Below are 23,580 nucleotides of genomic sequence, written 5' to 3'. Positions count from 1 at the left end.
CCTCCGCCTCCTCTATGCTATTCTTGAGCTGTTCTTGCAGCCTCTCGGTCTCGACATGAGACTTTTGCAAGCGCTCATTAGTCGCACCAAGCAGATCGCCCATTTCAGCATAGTCTGCCTTCGAGCTCTTATAAGTTTCACGCAGATCGTCAAACTCATTCTGCTTGCTTCTGGTCTGGTATTCCAGTTGAGCCAGCTGTTCTTCAAACTGTGTTTCCATATCACTCATAGCTGTGCGTGCTTGCTGGAGGTTCGCGGAAGCTAGATCTCCTCTTTCGACAGCTTCACGAAGCTTACGGATTTCCGCGTCTCGAGTTCGAATCGCTTGCTCATTTTCTGTTCTCAGCTTTTTCATCTGGCGCTCGAGATCTGACATGGCTGTGTTGTTCTCACGCAAGGATTGCAACTCAGCCAGTGCTTCTCTGGAACCTGCTTGTGACTGCTCGAGAGAAGCCCACAGATCGTTGATCTCTGCGTTTCTTCTCTGTAGAGCATGCTCGCTTTCCGTTCTCTCTCGTTGAATCTGCGCCAGCAATTCTTCGGTGCTAGATTTGTCTTTTTGCAGACCATCGAACGAAGCACGCGATTCATGGAGAGACTTGCGGGTGGAGGAAGCCTCACTCTGGACGTTTGCGAGGGTTTCGCGCAGGATTGTGAGCTCATTGTCCTTGGATTCAATAATCTTCTCGGTATCTGAGGCTTTACCACGTGCCCATTCAAGAGCTTCTCGAGTTTCCGAAAGCTCAAGGTCTTTGGTCTCCAAAACAGTATGAGAGTGATTGATCTCATTCTTGAGATTCGAGACTGCCTGCTCGTGAGCGGAGATCTTGGCTTCGAGGTCCTTGTTCAAGTCGTTTTTCGCTGACTCGAGGGTGGTGACTTGCTCTTGCAACTGGTCAATCGAGGCCTGTAAGTCTTTCAGCTCAGCGTCGTGAGCCCCATGAGATTTTGTACTGTCGGATGAAGTCAATTGGACCTTCTCCAGAAGCTCGTTCAATTCTGACAGCTGCTGATTCTTATCGTTCAAGGCGTTTTGATGGTCGATATGAGCTTGCTGCATCTGATCTTCAAGGCTCGAGATCGTGTGCTCAAGCGCTGTAGTTTTATCCTCGAGAGTCTTGGCCAAGGTATTCTTCTCTGACTCCAGAGTCGCGAGTTGTTGCTGCAAATCATCTGAGGCTGTCGAAGAATCGTTTGCCTCGCCGTTCTCGCGTTGGGTAGTGTTTGATTTTTCAAGTGCAAGAGTCTTCTCCTCAAGAGCTTTGGTCAAGTCATCTTTCGCCTGTTCGAGATCTGCGACCTGAGCTTGGAATCTGCTCACCACGATTTGGAGATCCTTCATCTCGCCCTCGTGGCTTTGTATTGACTCTATCTCGCGAGCATCATCCAAGCTGTGGCGTACATCGGCCAAAGACTTTTCGGTGTCATTTGCCTTTGCTTCGGCCAGCACAAGGTTACCGCGCAACTCGATGAGTTTGTCATCCTTAGTTTTGAGTGCGCTTTGAAGTTCGGATACAAGCTTTTGGTACTGTTCTTGCAGGTCAGATATCTCAGTCTTGTGAACAGAACTGTCCTCGTCGCTGGATCTCGTATGCTCAGCTTCTCCGGAGCTTGTACGGGCGTCTGAAAGAGCCTTTTCGGCATTAGTAGCCTTAAGCTGAGCTTCTTCGAGGCTGGCTTGCAATTCAGACAGCTGGACCTCTCTAGCCTTTAGCACATCCTCATGCTCAGAGCGTACACCCTGTAATTGCTCTTCCAGCTCGGTGATACTCTGCTCCATAACGAGGACCTCTTCGTTTGTGAACGTCGTCTTCTGTGCCTCCTCAAGACTTGCACGTGCATCAGACAAAGCACTCTCGGTTTCCAGAGACGTTTTCTGGACTACCTCAAGCTGGACTCTAAGCTCAGAAATCTCAGCGTCCTTCGCCTTGAGAACATCCTGCTGCTCCGAACGCGCCAACTGGATCTGCTCCTCTGATTCGGAGATTCCTTGTTCGAGAGCGGCGATCTCCTCAGCAAAAGACTTTTCGGCATCCGCGGATTCTGTTCGAGCCTGTTCGAGACTATTCCGTGAAGCAATAAGTTCATCTTCTGTAGCCTTGAGAGCAGTTGCATGCTCAGAGCGCAGCTTGACAATTTGCTCTTCGAGCTCAGAAACACTCTGTTTGAGCGTGATTTCCTGCTCGAGCAAAGCATTCGAAGCATCGTTCTTTGCCTGTTCAAGAGAAGTCTGTGACTGCTCAAGATTGGCTAGTAAGACTGACAGCTCCTCATCTTTCAACTTGAGAGCAGTTTCGCTATCAGAGCGCATGTCCTGGAGTTGTTCTTCCAGATTGGTTATCGTCTGCTTGAGTGCGGCAGTCTGCTCGCTCAGAGTGCTTGTAGAGTCGTTCTTGGTTTGTTCAAGAGATGTCTGAGTTTGCTCGAGGTTGCTACGCAAATCGACGAGTTCAATGTCCTTGGCCTCGAGTAGAGCTTGATTGTCGGATCGTAGTTTCTGGAGCTGGTTCTCAAGCTCAGACATCGTGTGGCGAAGTGCAGTGGCCTCGTCGCTGAGAGCGCTGGTGGATTCATCTTTCGCTTGCTCCAGAGTCGTGACTTGAGTCTGCAGTCCAGAGATTACACCTTTCATAGCTTCGACTTCAGATTCATGGGTGTCCTTACTCTCTTCAGCTTCCTGTGTCAGGGACTGAATTTTTGTCTGCAGCCCATTAATCGTCTCTGTGAGGCTCTTGAATTCTGCTTCTTTCGCAATCGATGTTTCCTCCTCGCGGGATCTGAGCACTGCGACTTCGTCCTGAACAGACTTGAGCGTCTCTTTTACCTTCTCGTTCTCGACGTCAGAAGCTACCTGAGTATCCTTGAGGCTCTGCTGCAATTCTGAGTTTCGGGCCTGTAAGCCTTCGATAACAGCATTATGATCCTTGGATTCTTGTTCTCGTTCATTCATCAGTCGCTCCTTTGCCTTCTGGAACTCTGCAACCTCGGCCTGTAGGTTCTCGACGAAACTGTTCAGCTTGGAGGTGTTGTTGGTGTGCTCATTCTCGGCGTTCGCCCTTGCTTGGTGAAGCTCCTCCAATTCTTTCTGAAGGGTCTCAAGAGACTTCGTCTTATCGCTACCTTCACGTTGCGACTCTTCGAACTCACGCTTTAGACTTTCCAAGAGATTGCTCGATGCTTCTGCTTCCCCTGATCGCTGTTTCGCTTCTTGTTCGTGAAGCAAGTTCAGGGTCTCCAACTGGCTATGCAAGTCTTCCAATACACGCTCGCTTTCGGTAGTCTTCTCCTGTGCTCTTTCGATCTCGGAAGCGTGTTGTAGCTTGGCTTCTTCGGCTTCTTCACGCAATTGTTTCAGAGCCTCTTCGGCCTTATCGAGAGCTTCACTCCTCTCAGTCTTTTCCTTCGCATGTTCCTCACGAAGAGACTCTAGCTCTTGTTGAAGAGTGTCACTGGCTCGCTTGGTCTCCTTAGCAGCGTTTTCAACCTGCTCTCTCTCCTCTTCGTGAGCTTGACGGAGCGACGACAGTTCTTCCTGGAGCTTGTTGACGAGTTCGTTTGCTTGAGTGCTTTCCGCGACAAGTCGTTCTTTGTCCTGTGTCGTTGTCTTTCGTAACTCGGCGAGCTCTGTTTCAAGCTTCTTACGGACGCTCTGAATCTCCTTACGCTCCTTCTCCTGCTTCACGGCATCCAGATCCAGCTGTTCTTGAACATGGTCAATCTCAGATTCCAGATCCTTGATGACTTGTACCAATTGCTCACTGTCTTGTTCTTTGTTCTGTATGCTCTCCCGCAATTGCTTTTCTTGCTTCGATGCAGCAGACTTGCTTTCTTCCAGGGCAGCTTGGACAGATGCAATCTTGTCCTCCACACCAGCGAGTCTGGATGATGCCTTCTTCTGCGCGTCGAGTTCAGCACGGAGTTCGGAAAGTTGGAGTTCATGTTCGGATTTGAGATGATCGATATCGTTAACAGAAAGTTCAGATACCTTGGTTGCATTGGATTCCAGCTCCGATCGCAGGGCTTCCAGTTCCTTAGCATGGGTCTCCTTTAGTTTGACGGTCGAGGCTGCTCGCTTTTTCTGTTTTTGCAATTGTGCTCTTAGCTCAGAGAGTTCATTTTCATGCTCTGCCTTCAGATTGTCGACCTCAGAAATGTCTTTGAATTTGGCATCTGCTTCTGAGCGTAGATTTTCAAGTTCTTTCTGTACAGAAGCAGCGCGCTCGCGTTCCTCGTCTAGCTTCGTCTTGAGTCTGGTCACCTCGACTTCGTGAGCCGCTTTGGATTGCTTAGCCGCCGAGGCGTCTTTCGTGAGAGTCTCTATCTGCGATCGTAGTTTGTCGGTCTCTTCCGATTGCTTCAAATTTAGGTCTTCATTGGTGTCAGCGCGTTGTGTCTGGTCCTGAAGTTGAGATTTGAGGTTGGCAATTTCCGCATCGTATGTTTCTTTCAGCTTGGCGATTGTTGCCGTGTCTTCCATTTGGTCGTCTAGTTCAGATCGCAATTGATCAAGCGCTCTGGCGTGATTGGCCTTCAACTTGTCGATAGAGGCGGCACGTTTTCGCTGCACTTCAAGCTGTGACTTGAGCTCCTTAGACTCATTTGTATGATCGTTACGAAGACCTTCTGCAATCGAGGCGTGTTCGGCCTTCAAATTTTGCAGCTCTTTTGCGTGTGCGTTCTTCAGGTCTTTTAACAGACTTGACGTTTTCCTTAGCTCTTTCGATTCGGCCTCGAGTTTGGCGTGTGCAGCTGCAAGGATTTTTGCATGCTCAGCCTTCATCGAGTCCATCTGGTCCAGTCCGGCCCTTAGAATGCGCATCTCGGTAGCGTGTTCTTCCTCGGTAGCACGTCTCTGTCTCTCGTAATCGCCTCTGATGCCCTGAACTTCCTCCAAATGTGAGGCTTCCATCTCTTCCATCTCTGCCACGGTAAAAGTGCCGGCCCAAGTGTCCGGCTTGACAGGACTTTTGGGACGTTGTAACCTCGCAACTTCAGCCTTGAGCTCTGTGATCTCCTCTTTCATAGCCTCTCTGACATTGGCTTCGCGCAGCAAATCTCCCATGATACGCATGTCTCGTAGCTTTTGTTCCTGAGTCTCGGGAGCGGTCGAGGGGCGGCCGACCGTTGCGGATTGTGATCGTGCATGGCTTTTTTGCTTGATCTGATCGGTATCTGCATCGGAAACGGCGGAGAACTTGCGCAGCTTAGGTGGTGATTTGAACAGGGGTCCCAAAGGAGATGGCGGTCGATCAGACCACGAATTCAGATCACTGGCAATGATTAGCTCCTGGCGACTCCTGTCAATTGAGGCCAGGGTGAAGGTACCTTGAGAGTTTGACGGGACTGGACAGTGTAGGCTTCTCCATCTTCCCAAGCGATGTTCTGATTGCCAGTTTCCTCGGAGTAGTCACAGGGGCTTTTGGCGCAGGAGTGGGCACTTTCGGGGCAGTCGCAGGTGTGGACACCTGGGGGGCAGTCGCAGGAGTCTTAGGCGTAGAAGGGTTTGCGGTAGCAGCCAATCTAGGTGTACGGTTGATGGTAGGCGGAGTAGCAGCGACACGAGGGGTAGAGATTAGAGGGGCTCTGGGAGCAGTCCTGGTGGTAGTCGTAGGGGTTCGCGTGCTAGCAGATGATGTAGTGCTCAGTCGAGAGGAAGGCCGTGTGGTCGGGACAACATTCATAGATGACATGCGCCTCGATACACCATTAAGAGTGGGTCTCTTGTTTTCTTCGACACTGGCCAGGCGCAAGGGTTGTCGGGCTGCTGTTGCTGCAGTATTACTCGTCGCGGACCTGACGGATGCACTGCTCCCTGGTCGAGCTGCTGTTGATAGCGTAGGACCTCTAGCTGACGAGCTACCTAGCCTCGCTAGTGGGGGACGCGTCTTGTCGGCGCTCCCTCCTGCTGGAGTGCGACCAGACATGGCGATGGTCCTGTGATTGCTCGGGCTTCGGGCTTATTTGTGAGGGTGCTTCTCAGCACTCGGGGCTGGGCATGGTCGTGTCAGAGATGTGCGACAATGATGAGAAGAAAAGGAGAGAAGCTTGGAGTACCAGGCTTCAACTGCTAACCGCGGCAGGAGCATGCACAGTGACGGTGCATAACCAGGAAGTCTGAAACTCTGTTTACTCAAGTTGTGGGCCCAAAAGCCTCATGGCACTTGCATGATCACCAGGAAATCAGGGTTCAACAGCCCGACCCGCAGCCGCCCCTGCCATATTGTACCGTTCGAACGACAACTTTCGTCGGACTTCCTTCCTTCTACAGTTATGCTGGATCTTTTATGTTCGCGAATAGTCGCAAAGCGACACGTGCCGGGGGAGATAATCTGTACGAATAATTCTTGAGTTGGGATCTGGAGACGAGTCGAAAACATCAGAGATTCATCATGATGGCCACCAAGAGGCTTCGCAAGCGTGTTGGGTCTACTAACTTATCTCGCCTACATGTATGTTCCCTGTTTTTACTACTTCCCTGTCTTTACTACTTCCCTGTCTTTACTACAGAACCCCATATACAGAGTTTGAATGCCCTCAATATCATGTCAATCGCCAATCTGTAGCCTTGGCTTTCTCGTGAAGCTGTTCGAGTGCCTCTTTGCTCTCTGCAGAGTCATCCACAATATGCGCAAGAGCATACCATATGCGCTCTCGATTCTGTAGCCCTTTCATGTTCTTCCACTCACGATTGATCTCGCGATAGAGCCAATGCCAATCTGCGCGCTGGCGATCCAAATGTTGGGCTGGCTTTGGCTTCCGGGACTGAAGACGCTCTTGCGCGATAATTTTTCTTTGCTCTGCTCTTGTCTCTTCCGGCAAATCATCCAGAGACCGGACGCGAGCTTGTGAGGCCTCGTCATATGTTTTGAGCTCTCGCATGGTCGTGCATGTCCAGAATGAGTAAGGGCGGTCACACCAAACTTCCCACAGCCACGGCATTTCTTCCCGAATCAATCGATGCCATAGTGTATTTGGCAACTGGCGGCAGCTTGAGCTCGCAAGCCTAAGATTGGCGATGTCTTTGGATCCAAGTGGTTGCAAGATCATGTCACGGATCTCTTCGGGAAGGTTCCCGAATATATCGCCTCCATGTACCGGAATTGTAGCGTCGACTTCGAAAGGACAATCCCTCACGTCGAAGTCTGGCTCTATTCGTACGGCGCGCTCGATGATGTTGTGGAGGGCAGGTATGTGGACAGGATTTGCCACCAGAAACTCGTGGCCTATCTCGTGATTCCACCACTGATCTTGTCCACAAGATACAGCAGGATGGTGCGGACCGTCGCTAAGTTCATCCCGATCGAACTTCTCGGCCAGCCCATCAACGTCAATTCTTCCTTTGTGGAACAGTGAGACTCGTTTGTAGACCTCGAAGCAATAAGGATGAAAAGGCAGGTTGCCTTCCCGGAAACCATCGTATTCGCCAGGCCACAGGTCCTCCACGCCATGACGTATGGGATAGCCCGGTGTGTCATCTTCGGTAGCTCCTGGCCGGTCTCCGAGTCCAGAGAGACAGTATTCGCTGTTGCGTTCAAAATCTTCGTCGTCGGGCAAAGGCTTCCAGCTCTGTGAGGATATCATGTACTCGCTTGTTTTGGGTCCGAGGCACTGTATGGTGGTGCAAGCCTTCATCTCATCATACGATAAGTTGCATCCGCTGTAAGCACTGGCGCTAGCACTACAATTGGGTCCAGCAATGTGTTCATCGTAAGTAATGAAGCCAGGATCCTCTTTAGGGAGAGGCGGTTTTTGTTCATTTTGAGGGACATCAGAGCGATACCACGTCAGATAATCGTTCAGCAGCCGATCAGCGGTTTTGCTCAAATCCTCTGCTTCTCGCGTGCGTGATCGACTTGGAGATTCGGAGCCAGTCCATATTCTACTTGGCGACGGATTTCCATTTCTTATCAGCTCTTCGAAAATCTCAACGCGCCCGATGCATTCTTTCTTCGAGTTCAGAAACACAGTAAGGCTGACTTCTTTGCCCTCCGAGTCGGTCCAAGATGGTATAGTATCCCACATGACGTCTGTGATCGCACAGTCTGGCTCATCGCCCTCGATCGGGAAACCATCACGTTGCCGCCGTCGAAGCGTCTTGCAGCCGAGCTGAAAACAACTGCTGTCAGCGTTTTCAGGAGCGCCCATATAGGCATAGATATTCCAAGCGGCGCTTGGTGGTTCAAATTCTGTTCTCATGCGGCCGATGTCGAAGCTGACACCACAAAGCGCACTGCTTGTAATTTAGTACGGTCTTGTGCTTCACTGTAATCGTGTTAACAAATCATCATACCACGGAGTCTGTCAGTCATCAGCTACTACGATACAACTGCGAATGTGCTTGTGACGTACTTCATGGTAGCCCATTCTACTAGGTAGTCAACTGATGTGTTGTCGTTTTGAGTGAGCTGTTGAAGATTATGTAGTGCAAATACCCTACAATCTTTATTGTTCCTATCTTATGGAGCCGTCACCCAGTGTGTCTGATTTTCGATGGAAGAAGAATCATACTATTATACAGTTCGTCAACCCAGGCTCCAGCGGACGTGATGGACAAGGCAGACGCGGAGAAGACGGACGCGACGATGATTCAGCCTGCAAAGGTTTCTCTAAACATACACAAGAATATGTTCAGATAGAAAACAGTCACAAGCACATACGGCCACAGTCAGCTGAAAACTGGGCATCCCGTCCGCTCTGCCATACATAAGCAGTTGAACGGCAGATTAGTACTACGGTGGGTGACCACGTGGGAATCCCTGCTGCTGTATGTTTTGCTTTTCGCCCTCTATTTTCGTCCCATCAGTCATCATATCAAGCATTATGATCTTGATATGTACACAGAAAGGCATAGAACCGTTGTATGTGCGCATGTTATTTCGAAGGGTGAATTTCTTTTTGTACCATCCTGCCTATGGTCGATATACAATCGAGCTCTCACCATTTCGTCTCAGACGACTGAAAATATTGTCAAGTCCAAGTGCCATTTGCAGGACCAAAGTACCCACTCGCCGGCAACTTCAGATTCGACACTCCCACCGCATCAAGCGTGTTGGCAAATACCGTCGTACCCCACCAATCCGGCATCGAGTAGCCTGGATAGCTGACTGCGAAGAAGATGACGATGCCTGCAACGGCTGTTCCGGTGTCGACTGCTGCGGCGAGAACATACTGTTTGAACTGTTAGTTGCTGACGTTGCAAAGGGAGAAGCAGCAATACGAACGTTGTATTTGGTCCACCAAGCAAAGAAGTTGTTCTTGATATAGCCGTTGAAGATCCAGTTTACGAGGGCCCAGGAAGTGTAGTTGATTCCTAGGCATATGGTCAGCATATCGTTTTTCTCTCTCATGCTCAAATACATTAAATTTACCAGTTGCAGGCGGAACATTATAAGTTCCAACGTAGAACAGAGGCCAGTTGATATCTCTAAAGATCTTCTTGCCAGTCTTCTTGTAGGCATACCAAGTAATGACAGGTGTGAGTGCTCCGATCCAGAAGAAGTGCAACAACGAAGAGTATCGCTTTCCTACACTGTACAAGCGATCTGGGCCGATCAACCCCCAGATGACCGATGAACTGAACACCGTTCTGCCATTGGGACACGTAAACGAGGAGCTTTGGTCCGAGGAGCAAATATCAGGGATATTGCCTAGCATCCAAAGCGTCACACCTGTTTGTGTCAAAGCACCAAGAATAGCAGCAAATCCTTGAGCGAAGAAGACGGTGCGAGGAGCAAGCTTCAAATAATGCCCCAATTTCATGTCCTGGACGAAAAAAATTCCCTGATTGACAACAGCAGTGGACAGAATCTTGAAGATCATGTTGGCCAGAGGCTTTCCTGCAAACATGTATCCACCAATAAATTCAGACAAGACGTTGATCTGGTTGGCATCGACGTTCGAGATACCCTGGATTAGAGCACAAGGGATAAAATAGATGGCGGGGATAACGAGGGCAAGTGCAACACCATAGATGGGAAGATCGGTATGGTAAACTTCAACCATGACGCAGGAGAGAGCTGTGAAGATTACCAGAACGATGAGGTACCAGTACCAAGGTGTTGGCTTATATGCCTTCATTAGACGTCCGTGGATATCCAATTTTCTGGTTCCGCGAAGGGCAGTCCAGATCTCGGTTCCATGCCAAAGATATGTGTGAGTCAACACCGCAGTGATCGAGGCAAACGACAAGCCATATACGAAAGCAAAGGTCGCACTGAGGAAAGGTGGCGAGTATGCGCGATAGGCTTCGGGGTCAAGACTCTTGGTCAGAGGGTTGATGATCTTGGTGACATTATAGCTGGCACCTGTGTTGTCGTAAACATCTGCGGTCATCATTGGCAGATATCCAGTGTACCACTTGTTGGTGTAGTAAAGTCCGGGCGTAATGATCAAGAAGAAGAACACGAAACCAGCCAGAACGTTGAGTGCAGCGCTTAGAGGGCTCAACAGAGGGTTGGTATTATATGCAATCTGCGACCAATCAAACGTAAGTGGGAACATTCCTAGGCTTCAGTCAGTTATGTGTCTTTGTGCAAGTCGCAGATGAAACATACCTAGTCCAGTCTGCATACCAAAGATCTGGTTGACCACAGCATTGTTCGGCGCAATCCAACAGATCCACGTGAAATACGACAAGGCGGTGAAGATAAGGCCAGGGAACCAATACCAAACGAACGCGATAAGAAGCGCGAGGAAGAAGAATCGAAGGCGAGATATCTTCCAGCCATTGGCAACAGCGTTCGACTTCGAGTGCAGAGTGGATAGCAAGGCGCAGTTGCCCAAAATACCAGGCCAGATGATAGAAGCAGGTTCTACCACCCAACGGGACCCAAGGCCAGCGACACCGAATCCAAGGAGTTGGGTACACATGACCATGAGTACGGCTAGTCCGGCAGAGAGATCGAAGTCGTAGAACTTCTTGGCAGCTTGTATCATATTAGAGGCGTCGGAGCCTGAAGCGAAGCCGATCGTCACGTTCGACATAATGGTAATCAGAGCATGCTCCTTGATATTCTGCAAGATGGTTAGTGGTATTCATTCTGACTATGTTTGAGAACTTACAAATTGGCGATCAGGATTGATGTTCCACTTTCCGAGAGGACCAAGGTCCAGAGTGTAGATTGGTAGAATGTGCGCTAAAGCCACTCCCATGGGGAAGGCAAGAAGTTCCGCAACAAGCGAGACGATATGTACGGCGGGATAACGAAGGGAGAAGAATTGGTTGACGCCAGATCCAAGCATAGTCCAAATGATTCCTACAATCCACATTCTGAGAGTGTTTAACGGCATGCTGGGGTCGTCAGTCTCAGGGACCACAGCGCGGACTAGCACATAGTTAGCAAACGCTCATTTAGATGAATCCTCCGTCATTCATACCTTCAGGATATGGCGAAGTGTCGGCATCAACATCCTTGATCTCTCCATCATGCAAGACCTTGTCAACATCTACCTCAATTTCTTGGAGGTGTCCATGCTCGATGTCGTATGAGTCCTCCACGCCAACTTCGGCTCCTTTGCTGTCGATGTTATCTGCAGTCTTCTGAGGCTCTAAGGTGTTAAGTTGCACGGAGTCCGTATCTCGGCGAGAGACCGGGAAAGGACGTCGGATTCTGTTCATCTCTGCTACAGATAGAGAAGCGTAGACGGGACATTGTTACCCGTGTCCTGGGTGCTAGGGTTACTTATGCCTCAGTGCCATTGAATCGATCAGCTACTTAGACCGTCATCGGCACTACAATATGATCATGAACGTTATCGTGTTGCGATACATGGTGTTGTACCCTGCTACAGTAGATAGGCAGGTTGATAAGAGATGCAAAGGATGCGCTAAGTCTTATCATTGACCCACTTTGGGTTAAGATGTGCCATATCGCCTAAAGACAAGCCGCGGCCAAGGGGAGGGCAAGCATTTTCCGCGAATAGGCAGAGGTGTTGATGTATGCTTATATGTGCTTATCTAGAGGCATTGTCAACAGAAATGGTTGATATGGATAAGAGGGGAAGGTGCAACAGAGGTGCGGGGATGCCAGGTCAGGGTGACTTTTCGACTTGCTGGTCATCATATTTACAGAAGCCACGACCACATGCGCTCTATATTCCAGCTGGAGGAACCTCGAGCACTCCTCTATATCTCATCTCGCCCTTCTCGAGTCTATCAAATGCAGTCTTGAGCCCGTCCTCAGTCATAAGGAAACGCTCTACCCAAGGCGTTATCCTGTGTCTGGCCGCAAACTGTATCATAGCAAGATGGTTTTGTCTTGATGCCTCAGTCGATGCTATGATCCTATGACCAGGAAGTACGAAAGGCATATACGGTATGATCAGCGGCTTTTGTTGTATCGACATGAGAACAATCGTTGCCCTTCGTGCTAGGAAAGGCAAGATCTTGTCCAGATCAGGCGTTTCGTTAGCACAAATGAGCAGGACGTCTACGAGTGCTTTCTGCTCATGTACCCCAAATGATCTAATAGGGGTGTTGATATTGCTGAGGATTCGACACTCGTCGGCGCCAAGCTCGAAAGCATCTCTTGCTGCCTTTGGAGCAGAGCCTGAAAAGACAGTGACAGCACAGCCCATTGCTTTGGCGAAGAGAACTGCCATATGACCGAGACCACCTAGGCCAACAACACCAACACGATGATGCGGTTTGGTACCGGCTGCATGTAGGGCCTCATAAGTCGATGCACCGGCGCACATGAATACACCAGCTTGCCAAGAAGGAATTTCAGCAGGTAATTGGTAGGCAAAGTCGGCATCGATGATGTGATAGTCAGCAAAAGCGCCTGCATCTCAAATTCAGTGTGGGAAAGTCGAATTCGGCACTATTTTGCTACCTTGGTCGTGGTCACAGAACGCGAAGCCACTTGCTTGAGCGCAGTACTGGCGATAGCCATCAAGACAGGCAGAGCAGTTGCCACAAGACTGATTCAATTAGTCTCTATGATTATTCTCACATGTGTATTCACTTACGCTACGTAACCAACTACGAAATGTCAGGTCATGTCAGACATTCGTGATGGGATGCACAGAAGATCAAAGTTATGCAAGCAGTACTTACCCCCAACCGACTCTATCGCCAGGCTTCATGGATGTCACATTGGCGCCAATGTCGGTGATCAGACCGACACCTTCATGGCCCAGTCCACAGGCCTTGTCCTTTGCATGAACATCGGTATAGCAAATACCTGAATGTGTTACTTTGATTTTGACCTCGTTCAAACCGAGAGCACGCTGTGCAGTCTTCTTAACGAACTTGGCAGAAGCAGCATCGAAGCGAAACGTAGTGATGGTATGCGTAGTCATGGCTGTAGATAGACTCGAGGTTGGGACGAATGGCAGTCGACAAGTTGTTGGCTGACATGGCAGGTAGAGGCACCACTATTTGAGAGCTGATTACAGTGGGAGCTTCCCTACCATGCCGTCAGGGTCCGCGGACAGATGCGGTTCCTTCGAACAAAGCTGTTTGGTGTTGCGCCTTCTCGGAGTTGAGTGGCGCCGAATTTCTACGGGCCGAGTCAAACAATCGATGAGAGATTGTTGCCCGCTCCTAAAACCATCCACTTCCGCTATTACTTCACTCACACAACATCATCATGGCATCACTACGACCAGCCTCGCGCCGAATCCTCTCGTCCACCACATATGTGCCCCGCCAATACACACGATGCCTTGCCACGGCAGCATCAGATATCACGCCCTCATCACCGAACGCAACACAATCGAAACCCCGACGAGCCACAAAATTCTCCGATGTCCTTAACAGCGGTCCAGCATTCGGCGATTTTGTCTCCGGCAAAGAAGCCCCTTTGAGCCCTGAAGAGGCTTTGGAATTGAAGACGGTCATGGTTGGCCCCGCCGGCAAGAAGAAGCCTCATACACGACTGCCCGAATGGCTCAAGACGCCCATTCCCAGCAACAACAACTTCAAGAAAATCAAGAATGACCTGCGTGGTCTGAACCTACACACCGTCTGCGAGGAAGCCCGCTGTCCCAACATCTCCGACTGCTGGGGCGGCGATGACAAGTCTGCTGCTACTGCCACTATCATGCTCATGGGCGACACATGTACCCGTGGATGCCGATTCTGTTCCGTCAAGACAAGCCGAAAGCCTCCTCCGCTAGACATCCACGAGCCTGAAAACACAGCCGAGGCCCTGTCCCGATGGGGTCTTGGTTATGTTGTCTTGACCTCCGTCGACCGTGATGATCTTGCAGACGGTGGTGCGCACCACTTTGCCAGCACCATCATCAAGATCAAGCAAAAGGCTCCTACAATGCTTGTCGAGGCTTTGACTGGTGATTATTGGGGTGATCTGGAAATGGTCAAGGTGGTTGCACAGAGTGGCTTGGATGTCTACGCACACAACATGGAAACCGTCGAGGCCTTGACACCTCAGGTCCGCGACCCTCGCGCAAAGTTCCGCCAATCGCTTGATGTTCTCAGAACCGCCAAGGAATCCAAGGAGGGCTTGATCACAAAGACCAGTTTGATGCTGGGACTCGGCGAGACGGAGGATCAGCTATGGGACACACTCAAGGGTAAGACAAGACTACTTTACTCGGATTGAGAATACCAATGCTAATGAACTTGCACAGAACTTCGCAAAATCGACGTCGACGTTGTCACTTTCGGCCAATACATGCGCCCCACCAAGCGCCACATGAAGGTCGAAGAATACGTTTCACCCGAGAAGTTTGAGCTCTGGAGACAACGCGCGCTTGACATGGGCTTCTTGTACTGCGCCAGTGGTCCCTTGGTTCGCAGTTCCTACAAGGCCGGAGAAGCATTCATCGAGAATGTCATCAAGAAGCGTGCTAAGAAGAACCAGCTCGCTATGGCTGAGGGTGCAGGCGATTTCAAGCCTTTGAACGCCGCTTAGACCTGACATGTTCTGCTTCTTTTTGTTTTCCATCATGCGGCATTCGGCGTTCTTGGGTGTTCAACGAGCTGGGGTATCAGATATCAACTTGCGCTGGGGAGTATTTGCCTGGAGTCAAGAAAGGATTGGAGCCTTTCACATTTCAGAGCCAAGCCGAAAAACTGTATATAAAAGGTACATCAACTGTACGGCTACAAATTTCTTAATCTCATTATCATCTTCCTGCCACAGGAGGTGGCGCATTTCATCCTCTAGCATTACTCGTCCTTGCCATACTTCTTAATCAACCTACTCATGATGCTAACAGCACCACCCTTGTACCCACCCCCGAACATCGCATGATGATTTAGATGATGATACAACTCGTACAGAGCAACTCTATCCTCATACTCCTCCACCGGCTCCGTCTTGGGAACCATTTGATGATACTCTTTCAAAAAGCTTGCACCAAAGCCTCCAAACATCTTCATGATCCCCAATTCAAATTCACTATGCGCATAACACGCACTAGAATCGAAGACCAGATTCTCAGGAGCGTCCATACCAGGTAATTTTCCCAGACTTGCGTTGCCGGACCAGAGGTCTCCGTGGACGACTACGGGAGTAATGCCTTTGCCGTTGTTGAGATGGTCATCGCCGAGAAGTCGAGGCACTACTTTGTTGGCTGTTTGTTCGACTAGAGAGCGTAGCTCTGCATCAGCACCATTGGTCTTCTCGCTACGCTCAAGAATAAACAGCAATCGATTCTCAGCGTAAAAATCAGCCCAACTGCTTTTGAATCTGTTGTCTTGGGGTGTTTCGCCACAACAGGTCGTTACTGGGAATCCAAACTTTGGGGTAGATTCTCCCTTTGGAGGGGGTGCTGGTGTGGTGTGCAGTTTTGCTAGTTTGGCAGCTAGAGATGGTGTTGAGGTTAATGAGGATGAGGAAAATCGACTTGAGAGGTCTACGAAATCGGTGACTAGGAAGTGTGTGGAGGGTGAATCGGTGAGTTTGCCATGCCCGTAAGATTGGGGACATAGTGAGGGTACGGTGTTGTGGATTGCACTGAGGGATGCGTGTTCGCCTGACTCTGTGCTTAGTGATATCCTACGTATTGAGTCAAGTGAGAGGTTGTTACCTTCAAACATGACTGAGGCTTCGTTACCAGAGCCCGTCTTCATGAAAAACTGCTTCTCTGTGCCATCGTCGAGTTTGGCTGTGATTTTGGATGTTGATGCGAAGCTTGATCCTGCACCAGCACCGGATATTGTTGTTTGCTTGGGGTCCAGGGACAAGAGTTTCGCAACAGCAGAGTCAATTGCCATGATTTTGGATTTTTTGTTGCTGGTGGACAGTCTTCTGGTACCGAAAAGCATGTAGAGCACGAGGGTGCATACAGAAGAGTTCTCACTGCCCAGCAAGGTGTCTCGAGCATGTTCAATGACATCAAGCTCGATCATCGAAGTGGGATGCATCACGTTACCGACACAGAAAGGTACACCAGATCAACCATCGAATAAACCTTTCCCGATAAACCAACATGTCTCTCTCTGCTCGAAGGAGGCCATACATATTCTGCTCTGACAGTCAAATGGAGAATTACAAACTGGGTTTGAGAAAGGTTGGCCAAACCCCGCGCCAACACGAGTGGCAGAAGGAGCACAGGCCGCAAAGGTGTTGGTGTTTCTGATCGACTTCACCTGGTCAACCCATAGCAGATCCATCAACAAACGAATAGGTCAGAGTCTCAGAGATGGCTGGGAGACCAAGCTTAATCCAGGTAGACATATAGCTTTAAATCTGGCGGCTGTGTGTGAATGACCAAACAAGGTAGGTGGGTACTCAAACCGCGTGTAGCGGCGTGGTTGGTACAAAGTGGGCTTTCACCAGCCTCCTCACTCGGCATCCGGCCACCATGTGAAATCGAGACATCACCATGAAAGCAAAGAAAAAGAATGCGATCGCTCCACCCGTTGTGGTTTGCACGTTTTTGTTATCTTTGACAGCAGTTTTTGTCGTTTCAAGCGTTTTTTCAATCCGTTTGACCGTTCGCAGCCATGAGTCGGTCACTAGAATCTCTACATCTCAAGCACACAAATGGTAAGATTGATCCAGTAGTATATTTGGCACGTTGGTCTAACTGTCAGCCAGTGTCACAGCCTCGCCTAGAACGAACACATTCAGAACGCTCATTCACGGCATCAGAAGATTACTATTCTCTATCTTCCAGATCATCCAATCGTTCAGATAGCCGAGCCTCGCAGTCACGACCATACCCATTACCACGAACACAGTCACGCTCGATTCGCAGAATAGAGAGTCCGGCTTCTCCGGTCTCTCCAGACTTCCCTTCACGTCAAAGCTATGAAGGCATTGCACGTCCAGTCCTCATTCGCCAGGTCTCGAAACCGGCATCAAGACCGATGAGAGGCCATGGCGTGAGAAGACGTGACATCGTCCCTACAGAGATCTCTGTACCTCCAATTCCTCCTCGAAGAGGCTCGCCTGTCAAGAGGAAGCCAGTCCCTAGCACAGTCTTTGAGTCTCCACCACGATTGGAGCCGATCCGTGTCCCGCAAGCCGCCTTGAGTTCTGCTTCTATGCAGATTGCTCGTCAGTACGATCCACCAACACCAGAAACCGACACACCCTATGTCCGCTTTGCCATCGACCAGATCACAAGAGATGAGGACGAGACCGAAGGAAAGCCATGGCTTGGTCCTGAGTTCGGTAATGCATACGACGAAGGCCCGATACCCCTGGAGCATGAATATCCTCCCGTGCCTGATTTGCCGTTTGATGATATTGAACCAATCCCCATACCGCCACGAAGCCCACGACGCAAGAGCAGTCAGACACCGGCACAACATCCCTTGCAACAGCAGATGAGCCTGTTTACGCCATTCGAGCCTCTTGCCGACTCTTTCTATGCTCCTCTGACCGCACTGCCACCCGTCCTTCGCCCAGTACGCCTTGGTGTCTTCATCTCGCTCGTGACGCTCTACTTGATTGCTCTCATCTTTGCCGCAATCTGGTCTCGTGTGCGCACTGGCTTGTGCAACTATGGATCCCTTGGTGATGGAACTTATTTCGTTTTCCAATACTTGCCTACGCTTTTGGGCATGGTCTTGCTCCTTTGGCTCTTCGAGATCGAGAAGGCTGTGTATAGGATTGCACCTTTCATCGCTCTAGCATCCAAGACCTCCACGACTCGAGGATTCGGCGCTATATTGCCCATGTACCCCTCGAGCTTCGCACTTCCTTCTTTCAAACACGCCAGAGCGGGTCAGCGTGCCATTGGCATCTTCTTGATCGCCTCATGGCTTACACTATTCACCGTCCCTCTGCTGGCTTCTTCCTTCAATGTCTACTTCCGCGGAACTCCCGGTCAATGGGTCTGGCTTGCCACGCAAGGAACGATCTGGACTGCGATTGCGCTGTACATCATCTTGCTGACGGCTTCCATCGCCCTATGGATCTTCCTCCACCGCAGAGGAACCGGACTCAAATGGGATGTTCGCACTTTGGCCGATTTGATCGTACTCACCGAGCGCAGCAACATTCTCGATCACTTTGCTGACATCGGTGTCAACGTCAACAAGTACGAGCTCTGGGGCCACAGTACCGAGAGACAGGACCGACTGGGATACTTCAACACTGCTTACAACCCTAATGATGTGTTTCACACCTTGGGCGCGCCAAACAGACCTGCGAGACCGTATAGTGCTGATGAAAGCATTCTTAGTGAGAAACTGCTTGGTGGTCAACCCCCCAACTACTCAAACATTAACGAGGCAGAGTATGGTAGACCTTACAGCTATGGATCTACTGGTACGCACAATACCACTGATCTTGTCTTGCAACCTGACAACACCGACAACTATCTGCCCTGGTTCCTCCGTACCGGTTTCGCCTTTATCTGGGTCATACTCGCGCTAGCCTTACTCCTCCTATTCCTGGTTATCTCTTACCTCCCTTCAACAGCCATCAATACTGGATTTGTACCAAACTTGCCGGAAGCCGTCAACAGACTCGGTTTCTCCTCCTCCAACTTCCTATACTCTTTCATCCCATCTCTACTCGGCCTTCTCTGTCTGCTAGTCTGGCAACCTATCGACCTCGCCTTCCGCCGCCTACAACCTTATGCCTCAATGTCTTCAGCCGGCGGCTGTCTAGCAGAGAAAAGTCTGCTGCTGTCCTACACTTCCGACGCACCTTTCGTCGTCACCCTCAAAGCAGCAGTGAACGGCCACATCCGCGTTGCCCTCCTGAGCTTCATTTCCCTCATCGCGGCAATCCTTCCCATTCTCAGCGGCGGCGTCTTCTGGAGCCAATTCTACATCTCTCAGCAACGCGTGCGTGTGAGCGCCGACATGAAAGCCTTTTACGCCTTGACATTCTTCCTCGCCATCTACGCTCTGTCATACACATTAGCGTTCGCAGGCCACAAACGCGCATTACCCAACCGCGGCATCACTCTCGCCGATCAGATCTCCCTGCTGCATCAAAGTCGTTTACTCAATGATGTTGCTTTCCACGCTCCAGCTACAAAGACCGCTTTGGTGACTCGACTGCTTTCTCCTCCTGTGGGTGAGAGAACCAGCTATCATCAACAACAACATGCAGATGCAGAAGCAGGGGGGGTTACGGGCAGTAAAATCTCCATTGCGGATTCTCTGCGCGGGTTTGGGAGAGCTAGAGCTGATGCTGGTGGGGTGGTGGTGGGGAGTGTAGAGTTGCCGAGGTATGCGTATGGCAAGTATTACGGCAGGGATGGGAAACAGCATGTTGGTGTTGATCGAGTGGGTAGACCTGGTGTTCCTGATATGGTTATTAGGATGTAGAGGTTGTTGATGGTTATGCTTTGATGCTGCTGCTGCTGCTGCTGCTGCGATGTTTAGCGATGAGAATTTTCATGGAGTTTAATGATGTATATGATGTGCCCAACAGACAGACAGACAAGATCAGTAGTATAATTTGTAATAATTAATGTCTCGAGATATCGATGCGCGTCACCCTGTGTCAAGATATGTATGCATTGCATATATATGGAGTGTGAGCATGCCAGAAAGATGGAAATGTGTGATCTTGATTTGAGCTACACTACGTCCATCACTATCAGAAGAAACCAGGTTTGGGCAACTTCAACGTGACTAGAGGATCGATGCCAGGAAATGGATGACTGCTGTCAGCTACCTGAGTATGTGACTGCCGATTGATCTGCGACACATTGCTGTTGGCCCAGTCCATGATACTGCGATCCAGCACGATCGGATCTGCATCCTCGTCGTCATCCGGATAGCCAAAAGTGGACAGAGAGTCGTCTCCAATACTCGGTAGAGGCAAAGTGTACGCGGGACCAGTCCGTGAGGTCGTTCTTTCTAGTCTATCAAGTGGCGGCTTGGGTCGACTATCCTTCGTGACTATAGGGGTCGGCGTGGTTGTTTGTGCTGGCTCTACAGACTTTCCTGGCTCTTCTCGTGTAGCTCGAGTCCGTTTGGCTGGCTTGGGAACAGTTGGTCGAGATGCTAGGCCGGCTTGTGCGTACTTTTCGGGGAACTTTGTTCGAAGTCGATCGCGCAGGTCTGTTGGTGTTCTGCCGTGTTCTCGAAATGCTTCATCTTTGGCAATGGAGACCCAAGAGGGGCCTTGTTCTCGAAAGCCTTTGAGTAGAGCTTGGTCCTCTTCGTTTGTAAAGTTCCGTCTCGGTCGTCGTTGTGCTTTCCATAGAGTTTGGTCTGTAGTGTTGACCTGCTCGGGCTGAGGTTCGTCTTCTTTTGGGGGCTCTGGTGGGGTTGGCTCTGCTGTCTTTGCTCTCTTGGAGGTCTTGGTGGTTGCAGCCTCCTCCGAGGACACTCTCTTGGCCTTTCGAGTTTTCCTCGCACCGCCATAAGCCTCAGGACGGCAGACTCTAAATCTACAAACATAAGCTCAGCACGGATAATGATAAACAGCATTTTTCATACCTATCCTTGAGGTCTACGGCGGTCCGTTTGTGGAACTGATAGTCTGGACAGAGCAATATTCTCTTCCAGTTGCCAATGCCGAATCTAGATACACCTGCCAGGAGATTGTTCGTCTCCTGATCGGTCCACAAATTGCGTCTGGAACGTTTATGCGAGGCCCCTTGAGTTGTTTCAGCAGATAGCACAGGCTCCTGCTGAACAACAGTAGAAGTAGTCTCGTCAGCGGAAGCTGCATTGGCTGCAGGCTTACTGCCTCGGGATGTGGACAGGAAGACTTGTGCCTCTTCTGTGCTGATCGAAGGCAACAGTCCAGCGTCGGGTGGAGGATGATGGAGACCCTGCAACACAGGAGGAACACGGTGCCGCTTCGCATGTCGTTTCGTTGGCAATTTTGGCAATGTGAAGACTGCCTGTTCAACGTCTCGCCTGTGGGACGCATGCTCGCCTGATCGAGGAGGTGAAGTCTCATCATTGAGTACGGCAGCGATCGAAGACGCAGACGACTGATGAGGTGAGCGTCTAGCAAACCTTGTTGGATCTGGTCCGAGATCATTACGTTGGCGCAGTCGGTCACCCAGCAGAAACGGGTGTAGCTGCTCGTTAGTCGTCCGGTCAAGTTCGCGGGTACTTCCATCAAAAATGCCATGGCTGAAGTCACTAGGTTCGACGGGATTTGGCCTGTTTATATACTCCAGCGATCCGGGCTGAGGAAGAAGTCTGGATGTATTTCCATTGGTAGAAGGATCGAAAGACATGTTTGCTAGCAGTACGACATTGTATGGAATTTTCGCAAAATTTCTGAGTGCTGTGATCCTCGCGAAGTTATGCTTCTCAGATTCAATCACGAGAGCAAATGGAAGACTGTTGGATGTGAAAAGGAAGGTTGTTGCGATGACCGAGCAGCCAAGAAATGCGCCGCGTAAGCGCTTTAGCTCTGCCGGTAGTGTGACCCTGCCTGGAAGTGTCATTGTCGACAATCACATGTGTGATGACCGGTAGTTGATGGAGAGTTAACCGCATTAGACTGAATTTTGATTGAAATACCCAATTATTATTATACTACGAGCTAGAGTAGTGTCTCCTAGTAATTCCCTCGAGTTTCTAGCGAAGCGCCACGGTGCGGGGTCGAGATGCTAGCTTCGAAAGGCCGAGGAGGAGCGAGAGGTAGAGGTATAGTAGGTGAAGGGAGGTTCGAGGTGTTGTCGTAGGGCAGCGTAGAGGGTTAAGAGGTGGAGGATTAGTTTATAAGAGATAGAGAACATATAGAAAAGAGAAAAAGAGAAGGGAGACAGGGTAGAGCTAAGGGAAGCACTCTAAGACGCGATAGTCGATTTACTAACGACTCCGACTCTACATCGGTAGAGGCTACGCCTAGAAAGAAAACCTTACCTATGGCCATAAGAAGGGTAACTAGAAGTATAGAGAAGGATGGCAGCGATATTAACTACTAGACCGAGAGTAGCCCTATACCTAATAGTAATAGAAATAGCGACGTACCTAGAGAAGTCATAATAAACGACATTATATAGTAGCTACTCGAAGCGTAAAGAATAGCTAAAGAAGAGAAGGATAGATATAGGGAAGAGATTAGACAACTATAGATAATAGTAATAACTCTAGTCTTAGACATTAAGAGTCTATAAGAAGTAGCCCTAAATTAGGGTTCCATTTAGTTATCGTCTATATAGATAGGAACGATAGACTCCTTCGTAAGCGTCGTAGTCTAGGGGGTATAGCTACTAACCTAGGAGATAAGTGTAACGCTAGCATAAGGAGTAGACGTAACACTAACTAGATTAACTAGGTTATTAGTATCGTTTAATTTATTAGATTAGTTAAGTCTACTACGGTCGCCTCCTATATCTATAGGAACCTTAATTAGGAGTATAATAAAAAAGATAAAGAAATCCCTAGAGGCAGATATAGTACTCGATATAAAGAATCTCGATATAGAAGGACGAACTAGAACGAGTCTAATAATAAGAACTAAGAATCGGATCCTAGCTATAATTAGATCTAATAAAGGACTAGATAAAGTCGTTCTTAACTAGTTTATAATTAGACATATAAACGAAGATGTTTACTTAGCGTATTTTAAGATCGATAAAGAGGTAGAGAAAGTAGTAAGAGCCTACGTAGATAAATGGTTACCTATATTCCTTAAAGGGGTAAGACTTATTAAATCTACCTAGTATCTAATTAAAGTGGACTTCGTCCCTAAAATAGAAGCTATAGATTACTAGACTAGAACAATTAGTTAGGAAACATAAGAGGCCTTTATAGAGGAGAACGAAGTAGAAGTTAAGCTAATAAGATGGCTAGGAAGGCTAAAGGAGTACGTAGCATATACATTAGTAGTAGCTAAGCTAGCTATAAAAGAATAGGTAGAGAAACTACTCTAGAAACAGGTAGACGGAGAAGAGGTGTCCCTTTTTAGGTGTATAGTTAAAGTCTTACCATTTTATAATAATAGAGGACTAAGAGCTTACTATAATTATTACTAGTTTAGACATACGTAAAGGGAGTGTAAGAACACTACTAGGTGTTTATAGTATATATAAGAAGGACATAATAATTATAAACTAGGAGAACCTAAGTATTATAACTATAGAGAAAAGTACCTAATAACCTATAGGAAGTGTCTAGAGTATAGAAAGTAATAAGAGAGAGAAATTAACCTACGTCGTTATAATTAGTATACTAAACATTCTTTAAGCAAATCTATATAGGAGCTTAGGAGTTTAGGACGCTTT

The 23,580-nt window shown here is 49.2% G+C and overlaps 6 protein-coding genes across 6 annotated transcripts; 2 read left to right on the top strand and 4 right to left on the bottom strand.

Annotated features, from left to right (window-relative positions):
• Positions 1-8,967: 8,967 nt before the first annotated feature.
• M436DRAFT_48895 (small oligopeptide transporter, OPT family) lies at positions 8,968-11,617 on the bottom strand (the record flags this gene model as incomplete). Its single annotated transcript, XM_013571211.1, has 6 exons — positions 8,968-9,168; positions 9,222-9,310; positions 9,369-10,502; positions 10,554-11,013; positions 11,062-11,324; positions 11,377-11,617. The coding sequence occupies 6 exons, from the start codon at positions 11,615-11,617 to the stop codon at positions 8,968-8,970; spliced, it is 2,388 nt and encodes a 795-aa protein (XP_013426665.1).
• A 473-nt stretch (positions 11,618-12,090) lies between these two features.
• Positions 12,091-13,302, bottom strand: M436DRAFT_48808 (GroES-like protein; the record flags this gene model as incomplete). Its single annotated transcript, XM_013571193.1, has 4 exons — positions 12,091-12,782; positions 12,834-12,921; positions 12,970-12,982; positions 13,058-13,302. 4 exons carry the CDS (start codon positions 13,300-13,302, stop codon positions 12,091-12,093), a joined length of 1,038 nt encoding a protein of 345 aa, XP_013426647.1.
• A 290-nt stretch (positions 13,303-13,592) lies between these two features.
• Positions 13,593-14,879, top strand: M436DRAFT_48370 (lipoyl synthase; the record flags this gene model as incomplete). Its single annotated transcript, XM_013571118.1, has 2 exons — positions 13,593-14,538; positions 14,596-14,879. 2 exons carry the CDS (start codon positions 13,593-13,595, stop codon positions 14,877-14,879), a joined length of 1,230 nt encoding a protein of 409 aa, XP_013426572.1.
• A 257-nt stretch (positions 14,880-15,136) lies between these two features.
• M436DRAFT_48851 (phosphotransferase enzyme family protein) lies at positions 15,137-16,186 on the bottom strand (the record flags this gene model as incomplete). Its single annotated transcript, XM_013571199.1, has 2 exons — positions 15,137-15,945; positions 16,000-16,186. The coding sequence occupies 2 exons, from the start codon at positions 16,184-16,186 to the stop codon at positions 15,137-15,139; spliced, it is 996 nt and encodes a 331-aa protein (XP_013426653.1).
• Positions 16,187-17,491: 1,305 nt separating this feature from the next.
• Positions 17,492-19,678, top strand: M436DRAFT_17185 (uncharacterized protein; the record flags this gene model as incomplete). Its single annotated transcript, XM_013571033.1, has 1 exon — positions 17,492-19,678. A coding segment is annotated over one exon (2,187 nt), but the record flags the coding sequence as incomplete, so codon positions are not given.
• A 301-nt stretch (positions 19,679-19,979) lies between these two features.
• M436DRAFT_48930 (uncharacterized protein) lies at positions 19,980-21,582 on the bottom strand (the record flags this gene model as incomplete). Its single annotated transcript, XM_013571218.1, has 2 exons — positions 19,980-20,778; positions 20,828-21,582. The coding sequence occupies 2 exons, from the start codon at positions 21,580-21,582 to the stop codon at positions 19,980-19,982; spliced, it is 1,554 nt and encodes a 517-aa protein (XP_013426672.1).
• Positions 21,583-23,580: the final 1,998 nt, after the last annotated feature.

The sequence above is a fragment of the Aureobasidium namibiae genome (genome assembly GCF_000721765.1).
Source record: "Aureobasidium namibiae CBS 147.97 unplaced genomic scaffold scaffold_10, whole genome shotgun sequence".
In the NCBI taxonomy this organism is placed as follows: domain Eukaryota; kingdom Fungi; phylum Ascomycota; class Dothideomycetes; order Dothideales; family Saccotheciaceae; genus Aureobasidium; species Aureobasidium namibiae.
This window is presented reverse-complemented; position numbering and strand designations above follow the sequence as displayed.